The sequence below is a fragment of the Macaca nemestrina genome, chromosome 20 (genome assembly GCF_043159975.1).
Source record: "Macaca nemestrina isolate mMacNem1 chromosome 20, mMacNem.hap1, whole genome shotgun sequence".
Lineage (NCBI taxonomy): Eukaryota > Metazoa > Chordata > Mammalia > Primates > Cercopithecidae > Macaca > Macaca nemestrina.
In genome coordinates, this window is record NC_092144.1 from 44483491 (window position 1) to 44503623 (window position 20133).

Consider the following 20133-nt stretch of genomic DNA (forward strand, 5'->3'; position numbering starts at 1 on the left):
TGTGGCTTGGGGCATGGCACAGGCCCGCCCTCTGCCTCCTCAGCCATGGGAACCTCATAGGCAATTTGGGATTTACTAGTAGCCAAAGGAATGAGAGAGCTCTAACCAGATGGAACACTGGAACATTCCAGTGGACCCTGGACCATCCCAGGAAAACTGGAACATAGGAGCGTCCTACCATGATGGAAGTGTTCAGTTTATAACAGTGAGACTCCTGTGACCCTTTCATTCACCCCCGGGACCTCAATTTATTCCAAGATCTTTCCAAATACCCAAATGTCCCTGCAAGCCCGTTAGATAATTCCCTATGCTACCCTTAATGACATACGGTGACCACATAGTGTGAGAATTTCCAACAAGCCTCAAACTCCCTTGAGCCTCCCCAGTACTTATTAAGGCATCCAAAATGTTCCCGTGAACTACCCCACAAAATGCCTAAAACTAAAAACACCCAAAAATATCTCCCCCAATGTCCTGAGACATGAACCCAAATAGAGACCCACAATAAACTCGTGACTTGTCTCCTCATCATGCCGTTTACTCCCTCAAACATCCCCTGAGTCCCTCGATAACCACCAACCCACACTCAGAGACCATGAGCTGCGGAAACGCCTCCCTGGGACCTGGGCCGCTCTTAGCACTGCTCCAGGGACACCATCCCCACCCTGTGCTGTTCACAGCACATCCTCTCCCAAGCATCCACAACACTGGGCGGGCAGGGTGCACAGCGCATTTATTGAGCTCGGACTCTTCTTGTCCTTGCCTCCATCGCCCATCCAGGAGGGCACCGGGCTCCCCGCGACACCTCCCGCCGTCCCTCCTTGTGCCCCGCGCACGCGCAAGAGGCGCAAGAGGCGCAAGAGGCACAGCGCGCCTGGCGGCCGCACGCATGCGCACAAGCAGCAAAGGGGAACCCGCCCAGCGCTGAGTTGGCTTTGAGGTTGGTGCTTTTCCAGGAAAGCGATTGGCTGCATGGAGTTTAGAATGGGAAAGGAATGCCATCGACTCCTCAGTGCTTTCAGAGGGACTAGCGGGGGTGGGAGCGGGTTGAGAGGGGACTTCCGGACCTCATGGAGCTCTGCAGGTGATGTCCACCTCGACTCCATGCAGTGCACCAGCCTGCACCCCCAGGTTGCCTTTGATGGGGAATCTGTCCCAGCCGAGATGTCCAGATGTTGCTTTAGACCTGAAGGGCAGCTCGGGAGGTCCAATAGGCTGTGACCCTCTATGTCACCCCATGGGTGCAGATCCTTTAAGAAGTGGGCTTAAGGCCTAGACGTATGGCTGATGAACGTGGCCCATGGTCAGCAGCTCACAGGTGGCCATCACCCCAAGTGGGGCCAGGAGCCAGACAAGGGGCCATCCCGGGGCCCCAGCCATGCCCAGAGTCCTGTTGGTGGTGTCAGGCACTGAGGTCAATCTCGTGATGCTGGTAGATCTGTGTGGGCCCCTTAAAGCAAGCAGCAAAGAGGAAGCGTCTGCCGGCCATAGTGATGTGGGCGAAGGCACGGGGGGCCACCAGGGCCGGGGGCCCCAGCTCCTGCAGCGGCTCCAGGAGCCCCTTGTCAGGCTCAAGACGGAGGACCTGACTGAAGGCAAAGTCGCTGCCCAGGATGGCCAGCTGGTCCCTGGCGATGAGCAGTGGCTGGAAGACGTGGGCACCGCGCGAGGGAAGTTGCTGCAGCAGACGAAACATGGAGCCGTCCCAGCGCATGACCTGTGGGGGTGTGGCCAGTGAGGGCCTGGGGTCCTGGGGGTCTCTGGGGGCCCTGGAAGAGCTTGGAAGCTGAAGCTTGTCGGTCCCGAAACTCCCATAGCTTTCTTATCTTCCTAAAGGTCACCACCCAGCTGTTCGGCCACACACATGGAGTTGTTCTGAGCCCTTCTCTTGCCCTCACACCCCACACAGAAGCACTCAGCCATAGACTCTGTCAGTTTCACCTACTGTAGTTGTACATTTCTCCCACCACCTCTGGCCGAACTCCATCCCCTCCCGAATGGACCATCCTGGTAACCTCTTCCCTGGTCTCTAGGTTCCTCTCCCTGCTCCCCCAGTCTCTTCCCCACCCAGAGACCTTGTGAACACCTAAGTCAGATCAGGGCCCTTCCAGGCTCAGAACCCTCCCCTGCCTGCACCTCACTCCAGAAACAGAGTGGGCAGGGCTTAACCCCAGCGTCAGCCTTGGGGGCTCAGTGTCAGGGTGGGGACAGGTGTGGCTGTGGTGAAGTGTGGAATGCATCCGAGTCACAGAGCCAGCATCTGGGGGTAGAATCAGGATGTTGGGGCCAGTGTCAGTGTTGGGGACTGGGGAGTGGTTTAGGGTCAGTCTGCCTTGAGGGGGTCAGAGTCTTGGCATCAATGTGGGGTGGGGTCCTGGTTCAAAGGTCAGCATGTGAGGCTAGGTCAGAATTTAGAGGCTTAGTATGCAAGATTGGGTCGGTGCTGAAAAGCCAGCCCTCAATAAGAGTCAGCTGTAGCATCAGGCCTGGCTGTGCATCCCCCGCCCCCAGGCCCAGCCTCACCATGGAGTCCCCAATGTAGCGTGTGAGGCACAGGAACACGTCCCCACCAGCCTGGAAGTGGCGTGTGGCATAGACATCCTCGGCCTCAGGGATGTCTGTGCGTCTCTCGAAGCGGCCACCGGTCCAGTGGAAGAGCACGGGCCGCTGGGAAGCCGAGGCCAGCAGCAGATGGGGCCGGCCATCCAGTTCCAGGGCCTCAGCGTCCGTGTCCCTGTGCCAGGCGTGCAGACTCTGGTGCGGGTAAAAGCCGGGCCCGTCGCGGCACAGCAGCGTGGTGCTGCCTGCCTTGGAGGCGTCGGCCACCACGAAGCAGGGCTGCCCTTCCAGCCACAGGAGCTCGGCGTCATTGGGCCGCAGCAGCCGCCGCGGGGCCAGGGTCTGCGTTGGGGCCAGGCGCAGGCCGGGACTGGGCCGGGCCCACAGCTGTGAGCCCCCCCACAGGCGGGCGGCCAGCACGAAGAGGCTCGGGCCCAGCACCAGTGGCTTGCAGGACACCACGGAGGGCGCTGTGGGGAGGTGGGGCGGCAGGTCAGGCCGGCCAGGCAGGATGCTGGACAGGCAGAAGGACGGGGAGGGGCTCACCGGGTAGCTCTTCCTCGGGCCGAAAGCGCTGCAGGCTGTAGTCCCAGGAGAGGATCAGGCAGCGGCCGGCGAAGGGCTGTGCCAGCACAATGTGAGGCTCGCCTTCATAGGAGAAGGGCTCTACGCTCAGGGCCGACTCCCCCACCGTCTGGAACCAGGACAGCTCTGCGGATGGAGGACAGAGTCAGGCAGGCCCCAGGGCACCCAGGGTCCTCATTGCTGAGCCTCAGTTTGCCTACATCTCTGAAATGGGGGCCATTCATGTACTCCCCTCATAGGGACATAGAACTGGAATCTTGATCTGTAGATGTTTGTTTGGTTTGTGGGGGGGTGGGGATTTTGTTTTGTTTTGAGACAGAGTCCCACTGTGTCTCCCAGGCTGGAGTGCAGTGGCACAATCATAGCTCAGTGCAGCCTCCACCTTCCAGGCTCAAGCGATCCTCCTGCCTCAGCCTCTTGAGCTGCTGAGACTACAGGTGTGTGCTACCATGCCTGGCTAATTTTTTAATTTTTTGCAGAGATGACGTCTTGCTATGTTGCCCAGGCTGGTCTGGAATTCCTGGGTTCAAGAGATCCTCCTGCCTTGACCTCCCAAAGTGATGGGATTACAGGCATGAGCTACATCCACCTCCTGGGTTCAAACAATTCTACTTCCTCAGCCTCCCAAATAGCTGGAATTACAGGCACCCGCCGCCATGCCCAGCTAATTTTTGTATTATTAGTAGAGACGGGGTTTCACCGTGTTGGCCAGGGTTGACTCGAACTCCTGACGTGCTGGGATTACAGGCGTGAGCCACTGTGCCCGGCCCATAAGCCTTATTTTCTAAGCTGTGTGGCATCACCAAATAATCCCTTAGAAAAAGCATCTCGATTAATTCATTTAACTTCACAACATCCCTATGAGGTACATTCTGTTATGATCTCCCCTTCGCAGATGAGAAAACGAAGGCTAAATGGCACAGGCAGCCAGTTATCCAACAAAACCCATCCCTCCCACCTTCCAGGAGAGAGGATTGGAATTGGTCACTAGGCCGCCCAGCTAGAGGCTGCATTATCCCGGGACCCCCATTCACTGCCCTCCCTGAAAGTTAGATGTGGCTGTTTTGAGACCGAGTGACCAATGGAACAAGGGCAGATGTGATGAGTGTAATGAGCCACCACACCTGGAAAGAGCTTGTCCCAACTTGGTCTCCTTTCCCACCATGTGGGTGTGCCACAACCTGGTTTCCAGCATGAAAGCAAGGACGATGCCCAGGGGCTGCCCCACGCACCTGGACAGCTCACTCCAGATCCCTCTGTCCTTAATTCATGGTATTTTGAGAGTTTGTGACAACGGGTTGGCTTTCATGGTCACTGGGGCACCAAGGCTGCTCTGCTTGTTAGTGGGGGAGCTGGGCAGTTGACTCCAGGCTGTAATATTTCACTTTGTGTGCCAGGCCCTGTTTCCAGGTGCCAGCGTTGAAGCAATGAACCAAACTACATACAATGTCCACCTAAAGGGCAAATTTTTTTTTTTTTTTTTTTGAGATGAAGTCTCGCTCTGTCGCCCAGGCTGGAGTGCAGTGTTGCGATCTCGGCTCACTGCAACCTCCGCCTCCCAGGTTCAAGCAATTCTCCTGCCTCAACCTCCTGAGTAGCTGGGATTACAGGTGACTGCCACCACACCCGGCTAGTTTTTGTATTTTTAGTAGAGACGGGGTTTCACCATGTTGGTCAGGCTGGTCTCAAACCCCTGACCTCGTGATCCACCCACCTTGGCCTCCCAAAGTGCTGGGATTACAGGCATGAGCCACTGCAACCGGCCCAGACAAATCTTTTTTAAATGGCTGTCAAATCACCTCTTGCTCAAAACTCTCAGCCGAGAGTGGTGGCTCACGCCTGTAATCCCCACACTTTGGGAAGCCAAGGCAGATGGATCAGTAGAGCCCAGGAGTTCAAGAGCAGCCTGGACGACATAGTGAAAACCCCATCTCTGCAAAAAAAATACAAAAAATTAGCAGGGCATGGTGGTGGCGCACCTGTAGCCCCAGCTACCAAGGAAGCTGAGGCAGGAGGATTATCTGAGCCTGGGAAGGTTGAGGCCTCAGTGAGCCGTGATGGTACCACTGCACTCCATCCTGGGTGACAGAGTGAGACCCTGTTTCAAATAAACAAACACACACAAAAAAACTTTCCATTCTTCCCATAGCCCAGAATAAAGTCTACTCTCCTCTCTGTGGCTTCCAAAATCCATAGTTGTCCCTCCACTCACTACCCCGAGCCACACCTGCCTTCTTTCGATCTTCAAACAGGGCACGCTCTATGCTGCCTCAGGGCCACTGGCCAGGCTGTTCCCTCTCTCTGAAGAGCCCTTCCCTCTGTTCCTCACTTAGCCACATCCAGACCTAACATCCCCACTTGAGAGAAGCCTTCTCTGACTCCCAAAGGAACCCTCATTCTGTCATCACTCCCTGTAGTTATCACAATGTATAGCACACATTTATTTGTGCAGTGTTTGTTAAATGTCTGTCTCCCCAAATTCCCAGGACTGTAAGTCCCATGAGGCCAGGGCTGAGGCCCCAACCACAGTGACCATCACCTCTCACAGGGCTGGACACTGAGTGGACTTCAGTGAATGTTTGTTGGATAATTTGAGTGAAGAAGGACTCCCTAAGTTAAATCCCCTTCTTCGGCCGGGCGCGGTGGCTCAAGCCTGTAATCCTAGCACTTTGGGAGGCCGAGATGGGCGGATCACAAGGTCAGGAGATCGAGACCATCCTGTCTAACCTGGTGAAACCCCGTCTCTACTAAAAAATACAAAAAACTAGCCGGGCGAGGTGGCAGGCGCCTGTAGTCCCAGCTACTCAGGAGGCTGAGGCAGGAGAATGGCGTGAACCCAAAAGGCGGAGCTTGCAGTGAGCTGAGATCCGGCCACAGCACTCCAGCCCGGGTGACAGAGCAAGACTCCGTCTCAAAAAAAAAAAAAATAAATAAATAAATAAATAAATAAATAAATAAATAAACAAATAAATCCCCTTCTTCTATGTGTCCTACAGACCAAAAACATGCCTTTCTTACACTTAGAATCATAATAATTATACGTTGATAATAATCATACATGTATGTCATTGTGGGGGAAAGGAAGAGAGATCAGACTGTTACTGTGTGTAGAAAAAGGAAGACATAAGAAACTCCATTTTGATTTGTACTAAGAAAAATTCTTCTGCTTTGAGATGCTGTTAATCTGTAAACTTAGCCCCAACCCTGTGCTCACAGAAACATGTGCTGTATTGACTCAAGGTTTAATGAATTTAGGGCTATGCAAGATGTGCTTTGTTAAAAATGTGTTTGCAGGCAGTACGCTTGGTAGAAGTCATCACCATTCTCCGTTCTCCATTACCCAGGGACACAATGCACTGCAGAAGGCCACAGGGACCTCTGCCAAGAAAGCCTGGGTATTGTCCAAGGTTTCCCCGCACTGAGACAGCCTAAGATATGGCCTCGTGGGAAGGGAAAGACCTGACTGTCCCCTAGCCCGACACCTGTAAAGGGTCTGTGCTGAGGAGGATCAGTGAAAGAGGAAGTCCTCTTTGCAGCTGAGATAAAAGGAAGGCATCTGTCTCCTGCTCGTCCCTGGGAATGGAATGTCCTGGTGTAAAACCCGATTGTACATTCTATTTATGAGATAGGAGAAACCGCCTTATGGCTGGAGGTGAGACATGCTGGCGGCAATACTGCTCTGCTACTCTTTATTGCACTGAGATGTTTGTGTAAAATTAAAAATAAATCTGGCCTACGTGCACATCCAAGCACAGCACCTTTCCTTAAACTTATTTATGACAGAGTCCTTTGCTCACATGTTTTCCTGCTGACCCTCTCTGCACCATTACCCTTAGTCCTGCCACATCCCCCTCACTGAGAGAGTAGAGATAGTGATCAATAAATACTGAGGAAACTCAGGGACCAGTGCCAGTGCAGGTCCTCACTTGCTGAGCGCCAGTCCCCTGGGCCCACTTTTCTTCCTCTATACTTTGTCTCTGTGTCTTATTTCTTTTCTCAGTCTCTGGTCTCCACCTTTGAGAAATACCCACAGGTGTGAAGGGGCAGGCCCCTTCATATCGTTATAGATAATAATAATTATTGCTGTTGTTATTTATTCATAGCATCTGTGGCTGGGTGCGGTGGCACATGCTTGTAATCTCAGCACTTTGGGAGGCTAAGGTGGGAAGATCACTTGAAGCCAGAAGTTCAAGACTAGCCTGAGCAATGTAGCATGACCCTATCTCTATAAAAAAGTTTTTTAAACAAAATTAGCCAGGCACAGTAGCATATGCTTGTAGTCCCAGCTATTTGGCAGGCTGAGGCAGGAGGATCACTTGAGCCCAGGAGTTTGAGGCTGCAGTGAGCTATGGTGGCACCATTGCATGCCAGCCTGGGTGAGAGAATGAGACCCCAACTCTTAGAAAAGAAAAGCATCTGCGTAAAGACCCTTCAGGCTTAAACTCCTTCAGGAAGCCCTTCCTGTCCCCCTAGATCTGTGTGGCCCTGGCCCTGACTCTGGGCTCCCTCAGCTCCCACAGATTCCCCCATCCCTGCCGTGACCTCTCTGGCTAGGCCTCCCCATCCTGCCCAGATAGTTCCTGGGCTGTCCTGTATGGGCCTGCGTTCCTCTGGACATTGAACTCTTTGAGGGTGAGACCCAGGGCTGGCCTCACCATTCTGTGCTCTCTGCACCACCCAGTATCCCAAAAGGCAACAAAATCTATTTATAGAAAAGGCGAGTCAATGTAAATGAGGTGACATTGCACCTGCAGTTCTTAGCGCAATACTTGGCTCCTAACGAAGACTTTTTAAAGTGGTTGCTTTTATGTTAACAAGGGTGAACGTTTATAAGGACCTCCTGTCCCAGGCCTGGCGCCAAATGCCGAACATGTGAAGATGTATCACTGAATTCCCACGGCACTCCTATATCACTGTTTATTACCCCCACTTTACAGATGAGAAGACTGGGGCTCAGGAAGGCAGCGCTGCTTGCTCAGGGTCTTCCCACGCCGGGAAAAGGCACGGCAGGGAGTGAGGCAAGCCCCTTGGCCCTGGCAGTCATTCCCCTAGATCCCCCGCCTCCCACCCCATCAGGAAAGCCCCCCACCTATGGCTCTGCACTTGAAGGTCTCGGGGTCGAGGTGGCGGAGCTGCATATGGCTCAGGGCGGCGGGGCCCGCACAGGCGCCGGTCCCCACGCTGGCGTTCACGGTGGGCATCCACTGCAGGAGCCAGAGGACGCGGCAGTCACACTGGAACGGGTTCCCACGGAGGTCCCTGGGGCAAGAGGCCGGGGAGGGGCTGCGACCCCGCTTCCACACCCTGGGGGCTGTGCTCCTGCCCGACCCCAGGCAAGTGTCCCCAGAGATGGGGCTCCATAGTGGTGAGAAAAATACATAAGAACAACTGCAGCCAAATGCATGCACGCCGACCAGAAGTGGGCATGGATGCCCCCTATGACACAAACATTCCCCAACCCCCACATTCCCAGCCCCCATGAGCCTCACACGTGAGTAAGGGTCTCCAGGCCTCGGAACAGGAATCTGGGGAGGGCCTCCAGGTGGTTATTGGCCAGGCTTCTGGTGGAGGAAGAGAAGGCACCGTCAGCAGCCACGAGGATACCCTGTGTCCCCTGGGGGGTGGAGTGTGGGTGCCTTTCATGGAGGGCTGGGGCAGTGGAGGCACGCACAGGTGTGTAAGCGAGCGAAGTCCTCTGAGGGCATTCTTAGAGATGGAGCCAATCTCATTGTCCTCGATGAAGCTGTGGAGGGAAGCTGGGGTCACGGGGAGGCCCACTGAGCTTCAGGGAACGCACCCCATAAAAGCCATAGGCCCACTGGAAGGTGCTGAATTCTCTTCCAATACCATGGACAATCCCAAGGAAAGCCTCTCAAAAACCTCTCCTTGCCAAAGTCCCAGCTGTCAATTCTAGAAGCCACGAAACTGGCCCCATAGTCAATGCCAGTTTCACTGTGAACATTGCCCTGCCGCCACCAGCACAATCACCATCACCAGTGCTAACACCCAAATCACCACCAACACCTCCAGCATCATTAGGAATGATCAACACCAATGCCAGCATCCCCAACACCCATGTCTTTATCACCGTCATCAATCCCAGGACCAATAACTGCCATTATCCCCAACACCATACCCTGCCACCACCATCACCACCACCAGTGCTAGCACCCAGACCACCACATTACCTCCAGCATCATCCGTAATGACCAACCCAATGCCAGCATCCCCAACACCCATGTCTGTATTACCATTATCAAACCCAGGACCAGTAACTGCTGCTATCCCCAACATTATACCTTGCCACTGTCATCACCAACACTAGCATCATTGTCACCAATAACAACGTCACCACCCACTCCCATCAACACCAACACCCATATAATCATTACCAAACTCCACACCAACAACACCGGTAATCATCACCAACAGCACAACTTTCATGATCAACACCAAAAAGATTGCCACCCTCATCTCCAATGCTGCACTATCACACACATCAGCATGAGCACCACCAACACTGCCAACACAAACAACCTCTCCCTTATACCCAAGACGCACACATTCGCCCACCACGGGTACTACCGCTGCCAGCGTTTCCATAAATACCAACACCTTCACCATCATCACCAACCCAGTACCAACAACATTGCCTTTCATACCAACGCCAACATCCTACCCACAGCCATCACCAACGTCAACACCAATACTGTAATGGTCCACCCCACAACATTGATAATGATCACAGACACAAGCCCCAAGAACTTCATCATCAATTTCATCCAGAGCATCATCACCACTGGGGCTACCATTTTTACCAACATCATCCCCACTCCATCATCATCAATAATGCCACCAACCCCACGTCAACAGCAGCAACAGGGTCATCACCACTGCCATTATCATCAACACCATGACCAACATAAACGCCAGCACTGTCATGCTGTCACTGCCACCGCTGCCACCATCACCACCACTACCCAATCCCACAGTATCACCACCACTACCTAATTCAGAGTTATTTCCTGGTCATTTGAAACGTCTCTTGTCTCTGACTTCTTTACACCCTCCCTGGGCTCCCATGAGTCAGGTAGAGCCAGAACCAGGCTCTGGTTAACTGGGCTCTTTGTAGATCTTGAAGCAGAGAAATGAGGTGATAATCAACACTGATAAGCAACATTAACACCAGCCCTGAGAACTTTGTCAGTATCACCCAAATCATCACCACCACTGGGTTCACCATTTTTATCAACATCATCCCACCATGATGTCCAAACACCTTCTCCTCAGGGCCACAGCTCCCATCTCCCCCTACTCTGGGAGCCACAGAAGGGTCCCTCCTTCTCCCAGGCCCACCTGCCTCCATCCCCTGGCCTCACTCACAGGTACTGCAGGTGGGACAGGCCCGCAAACGCATCGTCCTCAATCACGGAGAAAGAGTTGGAGGTGAAGAGGCTGGCAAGGGGGCAAGAAAAAAATTTTCCCGGAGTTGCGGGCTCCATCTGACATTTTAACCCTGGCCTCCACCCTCAGCCCACACAGGCATGGGCACGCAGGTGTGAGTATGTGCATGGACACAAATGCTTTTGCACGCACGTGTGCACACCCCCCCACACACGTGCATGAACGCCCACCTAACATCTGTGTGAGCATTCATTCCCACACATGTGCATGACCGCCCACTCCCTTGCGCTGGTTGTCGGCCCAGCCAGGCCCCACTCACAGCAGGTGCAGAGACGGAATTCTCAGGAAGCTGCCGGCTTTCAGCTGCGTGACTCCAGTCCTGACGAATGAGCTGGGGATGTGGGCAGTGGTAGGTGAGGGGGACACCACAGCAATGCTCCAGTCCCAAACCAGAGCCTTCTGCCATCCAGGAGACCCCAGCGTGCCACCCTGACCCTGGGTGTGTCTCCCCTGCATGCCAGAGGAGGCAGGCATTTGCCCTCTTGGCTTGACAAGGACCCTGACAGCACTCAACCCTCTTCCTGGGCCCCAAATGCTGTTCCTGCCCTCTGGGGTTTCCCTCTGCTCCCTCCCAGATGCCAGCACTCCTCTTCATGGCATCCCGACAGCCTTTGCTGCCCATCTCCTGAGATCCTGATGGGCCCTTGTTTTCCTGGGGACTCAGCACCACATCCTGACCTCTGGGGTCCCAGGACTTCCATCCCCACCTTTGGGTGTGCAGAGGGCTGGACACTCACAGTGACAGCAGGTTTGGAGAGAAGCTGACAGGCAGGTCCGGGGATCCCTCACACAGGGCGCTGTCTTTGGAGCAGGAACAGCGCAAGGGACACTTTCCCTTTGGGGGCCTCCAGGCCACCACCACCCCCGCCCCAGCCAGCAGCAGCAGCAGAATGCCTGCCCCTCCCATGCCCCCACCCCCGCGCTGAGGCACCCGCTTCTCCCGGCCCACCCAGCTCAGCCTGGGCCACTATGTCTCCTCCTCCACCAGGCCGCCCTCCATCCGCCTGCTGGCACGCTTGGCCCTGGCTTCTCTCTCCTCTTCTCCGTCTTTCCTTCAGTCGGCCTTCCTCCCTGTTCGTATCTCTTTGGTGTCTAATTTTCTGTTTCTCTTTCTCCCTGTCTTTCTGTCTCTGTATTTCTGACTCTGCGTGTTAGTCTGTTTCTATTTCTGTCTTTGTCTCTCTTTCTGTGTGTGTCTCTTTTTCTGTGTTGCTGTCAGTCTTTCAGGCTTTAGGTAGCTGTCTGTCTGTTGGCCTCTATGTGTGTGAGCGTATGTGAGTGTGTGCGTCCCGCTGCCTGGAGTCTTGATTTCTTGTCTCCTTCCCCCCCCTTCCAGCTCCCTGCCTGTAGTTTCTTTGCCTCCTCCCACGTCCCTTCTCCCTGAAGGTTTGGGAAAGGGGTTCACTGGACACCCGATGCACCCGGCAGAGTAGGGTGGGAAGGAGGAGGGGGTCAGAGGCCATGAGAAGGTCGGCCTTGGGGAAGGGACTGGGCAGCCCCACAGGAGGGGGAGGGGCCACCAAGGGCTGGAGCCGTCCCACCACTCACGCCAGCCCCCACCCCAGATTCCCCACTCAACCCTATTGCGGGAGCAGGAGGACGATGTCACCAGGGTGGGGACCGGATGGCTCTGCAGACTGGAGCGGGGTGGGAGGAGAGGCCCCTGGGGGCTGGGGACATCCCTTCCTGGCCACTCTCTGACAGCCCCCTCCCCTGGCTCCAGGAGAGTGCATTGGGCGCTGTCAGTGGGGCCAGTTCAGGTCCAGCTGCTCCCTCTGGTGGTCACACTCGGCAGGACCTCTGCCCTGCCCCAAGCCCACGGCCTCCCTCCCCTACTCTGAAATTAACCCTGGAGTGCCCAACACCCACTGGGGGGTGGCACCAACCCGAGGACATAATGATGATGATGACAATGATGATGAAGATGATGATGATGGTGAAGAAGATGATGATGATGACGATGATGAAGATGATGATGGTGAAGAAGATGATGATGGTGAAGATGATGATGATGACGATGATGATGCCACCCCTTCTTCAGCATCTACTCTGAGCTTGGCCTTGTCCTAAAAGCTCATCTATTAACTCATTCTGATCTTGCCAAAGCCCTCTGAAGTTGGTGCTGTTATCACCACCACTTTACAGCTGGAGGAAGTGGAGACAGGTCAGGGAACCTGAACTCCACGTTACCCAGCTGAGGGCACAGCCAGGATTCAAACCCAGGCATCCAGCCCCAGGGCTGCTCCAGGTTATTTTGCATTCTTTCTTTGGAGATGAGAGTTCATGGATAGATGGATAATTGGTTGTTTTAATCTGGACTAAGCTTTCAGTCATTTGGATAGATTCTGTCCACTAAATAAGAAAAATAAGTAAGTGACACTTGTTAGCTAACATGAAATAGTAGTAATGTTTATACTCACTCAGCCTTCACAGCCACCCTGTGAGATGGGCAGTACTGCTATCCTTGCTTTACAGATGGGGAAACTAAGGCACAGGGCAGTTATGTGATTAGTTTCCTGGCTCTGTTCAGCTCTAAACCTAACCCCTAGGCTGTACCACCTCATCACCTGAGGCCGAGACTCACCCTGTGATTGCGGAATGCATGCAGGCTCTCTCGACTCTGACGCCCACACCCAGAAGCCTCGTTGGAGGATAAGGGGGCTTAACAGCTTGGAGGTCATGCAGATCTGGGTTGCAGGCCCAGTCCTGTGTGGCCTCAGTTTTCCCATCTGTAAAATGGGGACAATCGTGGCACCCACTTCCCAGTTGTGGAGAGGACTCAGGTGATGGAGGCAACTCATTCTTTTGGGGTTCAGCACAAGGTGGGCATCCCTCAGTGGTCGGCAGGCTTGGGGGTGGGCTCCGGATCCAAGTCCTAGAGGAGCAGACCCCAGCAGCTTGTGGTTTGAGCCATGCCCTTCAGCTGTTGGTTTCCTCTGCTGACTCTCAGGTATGATAAACTAAGTCCCTGAAAGTGAAGTTGGAGAGTTGAGTGCCAGGGACACAGAGGGATTGGAACCCACTCTCATAGAGTGCCCAGCCCAGCGGTTCAGTTCACAAGGAGGAGGATGACAAGGACAATAATAATGGGCCAAGCACAGTGGCTCATGTCTATAATCCCACACGTTGGCAGGCTGAAGTGGGAGGATCGCTTGAGGCCAGGAGTTCAAGACAACATAGTGGGCAACATAGTGAAAACCCGACCGTACAAAAAATTAAAAAATTAGCCAGGCATGGTGTCGCACGCCTGTAGTCCCAGCTACTCAGGAAGCTGAGGTGGGAGAATAACTTGAGCCCATGAGTTTGAGGCTACAGTGAGCTATGATCGTGCCATTGCACTTCAACCTGGTTGACAGAGCAAGACCAGGTCTCAAACAAACAAAAAATGAAGTTAATGATAAGACAATGTCAAGTTCAGAGACCTCTGAGCACTGTCCAGGATTATACATGTGATCTTAGTGATTTTTCCATTTCGGAGCATGTGAAAATGAGGCACAGAGCTGCTCAAGTTCACACAACCAGGAGTGCAGTACCCAGGCCTGATTCCAGGTTTCCCCATCACCAGGACCTATAAACCTGGCCTGCCCATGGGGACGCCAGGTGTGTTGTCCCCGACAAGAGCTCAGGGGAAGGAAAGCGTGGGGTTAAATACAGATCTGTGGTTTTGGAATGTGTGAACATGCAAGTGTGTCAACCTGTGTGTCTGTCACCGTGGCCAGCCATGTGCCTGTTTGCCCAAGCATAGGGTGTGAACCAGTGTATGTGTTTCTGCTTTTGTGGGTATGTGTGAGAGTGGTGGGTTGTCCTCAATGGTGTTTCTGCTTGTGTATCTGTGCCCATAGAAATCTGTCTGTGTGTACACAAGCTTGTTGGCCTTCCTATCTTTGGGACTGTGTAGGAGTGCTGGCAGCATGTCTGTACCTTTGGTTTTGTTTCGTTTTGTTTTTGTTTTTGAGACAGAGTCTCGTGCTGTCACCCAGGCTAGAGTGATCTCAGCTCACTGCAACCTCTGCCTCCCGGGCTCAAGTGACTCTCCTGCCTCAGCCTCCAGAGTAGCCATGATTACAGGCATGTGCCACCATGCCCGGCTAATTTTAATTTTTTTAGTAGAGATGAGGTTTCACCAGGTTGGCCAGGCTGGTGTTGAACTCCTGGCCTCAAGTGATCCTCCCACCTTGGCCTCCCAAGGTGCTGGGAGTACAGGTGTGAGCCACCGTACCCGGCCATGTTTGGCCATGCATCTTTGAATGCATTTATGTGTGGTGTGCATATACTTGTATGTTTCTGTATGGCCATTTGTGGGTGGGTCTTCACAGAAACATGCATTTTTGTGGCCAGTTTGTGAGTGTGGATGGTGGTGTGGCTATGTTTTTGACTGTGTCTCTGTGGGGTCATCCATCTACACGAGGGTGCATGGGTCTGTGTAGACATAAATGTGCTTGTTTTGGTATTTTGTGACTGGCATAAGAGGTGTTGGCTGTGTGTCCAAGTCTTTGGGTTTCTCTATCAGTGTGTCATTCTGTGTGCCTGCCTCTATGGATGTACATACATACGTGGTTTTGTCTGGTTTTGTACCTGTATATCTGGGTCTTTGGGATTCCCTGTGTGTGTGTGTGCATGTGTGTGTGTATGTGTGTGTAGCATTTCTGGGGATCTCACTGCAACAGATACTGCATGCACATGCGCGCGCGCGCACACACACACACACCTCCCTCCCATCCTCTAAAACGGCCCTGTTAAGGACCCCATGGAGCACTGGGATCGGGAGTCAGTGGGCTCTTGGGCAGTCAGGCTGGGTGACCTTAGGCCCTGGCTGGGCCCAATTCCCAGGGGCCAGCCGCCTCAGCCCAGAAGCTCTTGGAGGCGTGTGTGTGTGTGTGTGTGTGTGTGTTCACAACTCTGTCCTCCACAGTCCTCCTGGCCTCTCCAGCCTGCCTGCTGGCTGCCTGTTGCTCCTCCATCTGAACTGAGAGAGTTAACCTAGCGGGCCAGGGCGGTCTGGGCTGGGGGCCGCCCCCTGGCCCCCCTCCAGCCCCAGCTCCAGTTACAGCTGCTGGTTGGGGAGGGCAAGGGTGGGGTGGGGCTGGGAGGGGAGCCTGTTGGGGGCGGCGCGTCCAGCTCTGGGCCAGGGGGTCCAAAGTGCTCAGCCCCCGGGGCACAGCAGGACGTTTGGGGGCCTTCTTTCAGCAGGGGACAGCCCGATTGGGGTGAGCGTCCCCCACTCCTTCCCTCCAGGCCTCACCCCTGGTCTGGCTGGGCCGCCTATTTTGGGAGCAGTAGTGGCCAGCCCGAGGCTTCCCAGGCAGGCCAACCTAAGAGGGAGGGAGTGTGGTTGGGGCAGTGGGTTCTGCAGGGTGGGATGTGGGCGACTCCGCCCTGCCCTGCTGGTGCGTGTGCACCCTGGCAGGGTGTGGAATTCGGACACACACATGTGTAGGGCTGGTTGCGTCACTGTGTGGGGGCACCGGAGGCCCAGAGGAGGAGTACTGGATGCCTGACGGTGTTTACACCCCACGTCCTGCTCCAACCAGAAGTTTGGGGAGAGGTTGTTGTTCATGTCCATTCCGGCCCCAGTGTGTGTATGTGTGTATGTGTGTGTGTGTGTGTGTGCGCGCGCGCGCGCGCATCCCTGCCCCAGCAGTGTCTTCTCTCTCTCAGGCCCACTGGCCTGGGCCTCATGTCACTTGCCTGACATCCGATTGTGAAAGATGTCACCCAGAGGCAGGCAGAAGGGCTGTCTTTTCCTTTCCTCGTTGCTGCCCAGGGAGGAGACAGGGTGGCCTTTCCCACAGGGGCAGCCTGTGGCGATGTGGCAGCTGGGCCTCACCCGGGCAGGGCTGTGCGTGACCCCCCGAGTGGGGGAAGGCAGGCTGTTGCCATGGTGGCCTGAGCGAGCCGAATTCCTCCAGGGTGAAGTGGGAGATATTTATACCCGGGGTCAGGCTGGGAGCCGGCAGGCGGAGAGGGCAGGGAGCTGGGATTTCGCGGGGCACAGTGAGGCTGGGCGTGTAGGCAGGTGGGACTTGGGCGTGCCCCGCTGTCTCCTGCTCCGTGTTTGTGTGAGGCAGCGCCTCCTCTGCCCTGCCAGGGTAGGTCTGGGGATCGGGGGCCTGCTGTGGGAGGTGGAGGCCTGAGGGAGGCCCCCAGGGACTGTGTGTCTCACGCCTGTCCCTGCTACATTGTGTTGTTGTGTGAACCCATCGTGAAGGTTGTTTTGGTGACACTGTGTCCCCACGAAGCTGGGGATACCCTTGTTTCTCGGAGCCACCAAGCTAGAGGATGAATGCTTCGGTGATTCAGTCCCCAGACTATCTCTGACTTAATCCCTTGGGTTCAAGCCCTATGTGGGAGAGCAAGGGCACACACTGCCTAACCTGTTGTGTCCCCCCCAGGACAATGGCGTCTCTTGGCCACATCTTGGTTTTCTGTGTGAGTCTCATCACCATGGCCAAGGCAGGTGAGTGCAGGGGAGGCTGCCCGCTACCCACCTCAGCCCCAGGGGTGGCGGCGGGGACTGAAACCCCAAGAAAGAACCAAGTTGGAGACCGCAACCTAGACTGAGTCGGCTGGGGTACCAAGAAGTTTGAGGGTCTCCACGTGGGGTCCAGTCACAGGCTGGCATTTGGGGGAAGGGAGAGGAAGCCCCGGATCAGGCAAAGGTGGGGTGGGATGGGGCTGAATCCCTGGTGGGATAACTGGGTCACAGGCAGCCTGCCATGAATCAGGGAGCTGGGGCAGTTAGGTGCCCCCTGCCCCATCTGGGACAGTGCAGGGGGGCAGCTGGGACCCAGAGAGGGTGGGCAGCCTGCCTAGACACCCTCAGAATCTCAGCCCAGCAAGGCAGAGCCCCCAGTGGTCTCCTTATGCCCCTCCCTGTCCAGGACCCCAGGAAGCATTCAACCCCTGATTTCTCTCTTTCCAGAAAGTCCAAAGGAGCAAGACCCGTTCACTTATGGTGAGTGGGGGGTCTAATTCTGAGAGTTTTGGGGGAGATCCTGGCTTTGCTGGTCCTTTGATTCACCCTCCTCCAGAGTCCCAATATGAAATCTCTGTCATTCTCCTTCCCTCTATTTTGTCCTTCCTTTCTGATTCCACCTGTCTGCGTCTTTCCCTGTCTGTGTCTCTCTGTGTCACTGTCTATGTGATACCTCTCTGGTTCTCTTTCTCTTGCCTGGGTCTCTCTCAGCATCTCGTGGCCCATCCTCTGCTTTTTCCCATCTTCTCTCCCCCGTCCCCCTCCTCCCTGCCCCCTCCCTCCCTTTCCTATATACCTCTCTCCTCTCCCTGGTCCCCCACTTTCGTCCTCCCATATCTGCTCCCCCTTAATCTTATTTCCCCGCTTCTCCCTGCTGGTCCTTTCTCCCTGTTCCCTCCTCCCCAATTTACCCCTCTCCTATTCTCCCTCCTCTCCTCCCTGCCCTCACCTTCCCTGCTCTGCTGCTCACAGACTACCAGTCCCTGCGGATCGGAGGCCTCATCATCGCCGGGATCCTCTTCATCCTGGGCATCCTCATTGTGCTCAGTGAGTGCCCCTAGCCCCCGCCCTCTACCCCCGCCTCTCCCTGGCCCCGCCTCTCCCTGGCCCCGCCTCTCCCTGGCCCCGCCTCTCCCTGGCCCCGCAGCTCCCCGCAGCTCCCCGGACCCGCCCCCTTGTCCCCTTCGCCCTGGCCCCGCCTCGCCCCGCCCCAACCCCTCCCAGGCCTTGCCCCGCCTACCCTGCCTTGGCTCCCCGGCCTACGGTCTCGCTTCTAGCCCCGCCCCGTCCCCCAAGTCCCGCCCCTCGCGAGGGTGAGCTGGAGCTACAGCGCCGCTTGGCGTCCGCCGGTGGGGAGCCTCAGCCTCTCCTACTTCTCCACGCCCACAGGCAGAAGATGCCGGTGCAAGTTCAACCAGCAGCAGAGGTAAGACGCCCCTCCCCGCCCTCCTTCGCCCGCTCCTGCTCTGGAGTGCGCCGCAGGTGAGGCGGGGAGTCCGCCTGACCCGCAGCCCGATCCCCATCAGCGACTATGTATTAAGCACCTATGTACCACGGCCCAAGCCAGGCCCTGGGACCAAGCGAGGAAAAAACCTACCGCCCTTCCTGGCCGAGCTCCCAGCCTAGTGGAGGCGGTGGCCGTGGGTTCCAACAGCCCCACAGATAGAAAAATCACAAAGCGTGATAACACAAAGTGCAGGAAAGAAAGAACGGCGGTGAAATGAGATCATCTCACACGCGGCCCAGTTTAGCTTAGAGTCCTGTTCCTAGCTCTTTGATTCCTCTTCAAATAAAATGTTAAAGCATGGACAATGTGTGAATATGTTAGAACAATTATAGATATTATCATAAGCAGTAGCTAATATTTATTGGGTGTGTACCACGTGTCAGATACGGTTTCTCTTCCTCTGGGAGGGAGGTGCTGTTATTAAGCCCATTTTACAGATAAAGAAACTGAGACACAGGGAGGTAAAGTCACTTTGTTCAAGATCACTCAAGTGGAAGATGGGGGGTTCTGGGTTTCCAACCCAGGCCATCTCATGACAGTCTGCCAAGTCCCCTTGACTATCCCTCCCTTACCAACTTCACATCCCTGCCCCCAAATCCGCGGAGGTACTCACTGTTAACCGGCTTGGAAGCCCCCTGCAAAGCACTTAAGCTGCTCCTGGGTGCTTCTTATTTCTGGCGGACCCCGAGCCTGTTCTTCGTCCATATCTGGGCCTCGTTACACCAGTCTGGGAAAGGAGGCTTGTACTGGGGGTTCCTAGAAGGGCAGCCTCTCCCCCTTTCCATCCCGAAGTCCCTCTGCCTCTGTCTTCCCAGGACTGGGGAACCGGATGAAGAGGAGGGAACTTTCCGCAGCTCCATCCGCCGTGAGTCTGGGGAGACTGCGGGTATTTTGGGGAGAGGGCTGGTTCCAAGGACCCCTTTTCCTGGTCCTCCCCGGCTGCGTAGAGGGAGGGGCTGGATCTGAAAGCAGAGGGCGGGGAGTTGCCCCGCCTGCCCAGGAGCTGGGGATGCCCCTCCTGATGACCCCCGATCTCCGTGTTCCCCCCAGGTCTGTCCACCCGCAGGCGGTAGAAACACCTGGCGCGATGGAATCCGGCCAGGTGCCGCAGCTCTGACACGGCGGTGGGAGGGAAGGAGGGAGGAAGGAAAGGCGGGAGAGGGAAGAGGCCAAGTGCCAGGGTTGGAGGGCGGCGAGGGGTGGTGCTGGACTTCCCCCCTCGCCCTTTCACTCACCCTTTTCACCCCACAGGACTCCCCTGGCACCTGACGTCTCCCACGCTCCACCTGCGCGCCCACCGCCCCCTCCGCCGCCCCTTCCCCAGCCCTGCCCCGGCAGACTCCCCCTGCCGCCCAGACTTCCAATAAAACGTGCGTTCCTCTCGACAGCACTTCGTCGGTCTCGGTCCCTCAGCGCGAAAGCCCAGCGCCCCTGGGCCCCAGCAGGGGGCGCCCCACCCTAGAGGAAGGGGCGGGGACGACGGTGGTGGGCGGGGGCGGGGGCGGGGGTGGCCTGCACGGGGGCGGGCTCCCCGGGCCCCCAT

General features: G+C 55.6%; 2 protein-coding genes across 13 annotated transcripts; one reads left to right on the plus strand and one right to left on the minus strand.

The window, feature by feature from the left end:
• Positions 1-851: 851 nt before the first annotated feature.
• On the minus strand, positions 852-19648 carry LOC105495540 (leucine rich repeat LGI family member 4). 9 transcript variants are annotated; one of them, XM_071086301.1, is made up of 11 exons: positions 19204-19648; positions 13193-13576; positions 12495-12753; positions 10868-10939; positions 10528-10599; positions 8816-8887; positions 8634-8705; positions 8234-8499; positions 3106-3270; positions 2524-3029; positions 852-1717 (listed from the first exon to the last, which is right to left on the minus strand). In XM_071086301.1, exons 3-11 carry the CDS (start codon positions 12650-12652, stop codon positions 1403-1405), a joined length of 1698 nt encoding a protein of 565 aa, XP_070942402.1. In that variant the 5' UTR covers positions 12653-12753; positions 13193-13576; positions 19204-19648; the 3' UTR covers positions 852-1402. The 9 variants fall into 9 exon arrangements, with proteins under 9 accessions (XP_070942402.1, XP_070942400.1, XP_070942403.1 ...); XM_071086299.1 differs by having other exon boundaries at positions 12495-12960; XM_071086302.1 differs by lacking the exon at positions 12495-12753 and adding an exon at positions 11346-11409 and having other exon boundaries at positions 8234-8348; positions 8636-8705; positions 19204-19647.
• LOC105495541 (FXYD domain containing ion transport regulator 1) lies at positions 15689-19966 on the plus strand. Of its 4 annotated transcripts, none has more exons than XM_011765228.3 (8): positions 15689-15815; positions 17001-17065; positions 17531-17563; positions 18056-18130; positions 18473-18509; positions 19406-19455; positions 19641-19692; positions 19842-19966. In XM_011765228.3, exons 2-7 carry the CDS (start codon positions 17005-17007, stop codon positions 19661-19663), a joined length of 279 nt encoding a protein of 92 aa, XP_011763530.1. In that variant the 5' UTR covers positions 15689-15815; positions 17001-17004; the 3' UTR covers positions 19664-19692; positions 19842-19966. The 4 variants fall into 4 exon arrangements, with proteins under 4 accessions (XP_011763530.1, XP_011763532.1, XP_011763531.1 ...); XM_011765230.2 differs by lacking the exon at positions 15689-15815 and adding an exon at positions 16049-16153; XM_011765229.2 differs by lacking the exon at positions 15689-15815 and adding an exon at positions 16562-16697.
• The last annotated feature ends 167 nt before the right edge of the window (positions 19967-20133 follow it).

Excerpts from the sequence above, each read along its gene's own strand:
- LOC105495540 (XM_071086296.1), bottom strand. The coding sequence starts at position 13,409 with ATGAGTTGCCTCCATCACCTGAGTCCTCTCCACAACTGGGAAGTGGGT. Across the intron at positions 8,706-8,815 it reads CTTCGCTCGCTTACACACCT|AAGCCTGGCCAATAACCACC; the intron begins GTGCGTGCCTCC and ends TTCCTCCACCAG. Across the intron at positions 3,030-3,105 it reads GCCCGAGGAAGAGCTACCCG|CGCCCTCCGTGGTGTCCTGC; the intron begins GTGAGCCCCTCC and ends ACCTCCCCACAG.
- LOC105495541 (XM_011765227.3), top strand. Across the intron at positions 18,510-19,405 it reads AAGTTCAACCAGCAGCAGAG|GACTGGGGAACCGGATGAAG; the intron begins GTAAGACGCCCC and ends CTGTCTTCCCAG. Across the intron at positions 19,456-19,640 it reads TTTCCGCAGCTCCATCCGCC|GTCTGTCCACCCGCAGGCGG; the intron begins GTGAGTCTGGGG and ends TGTTCCCCCCAG.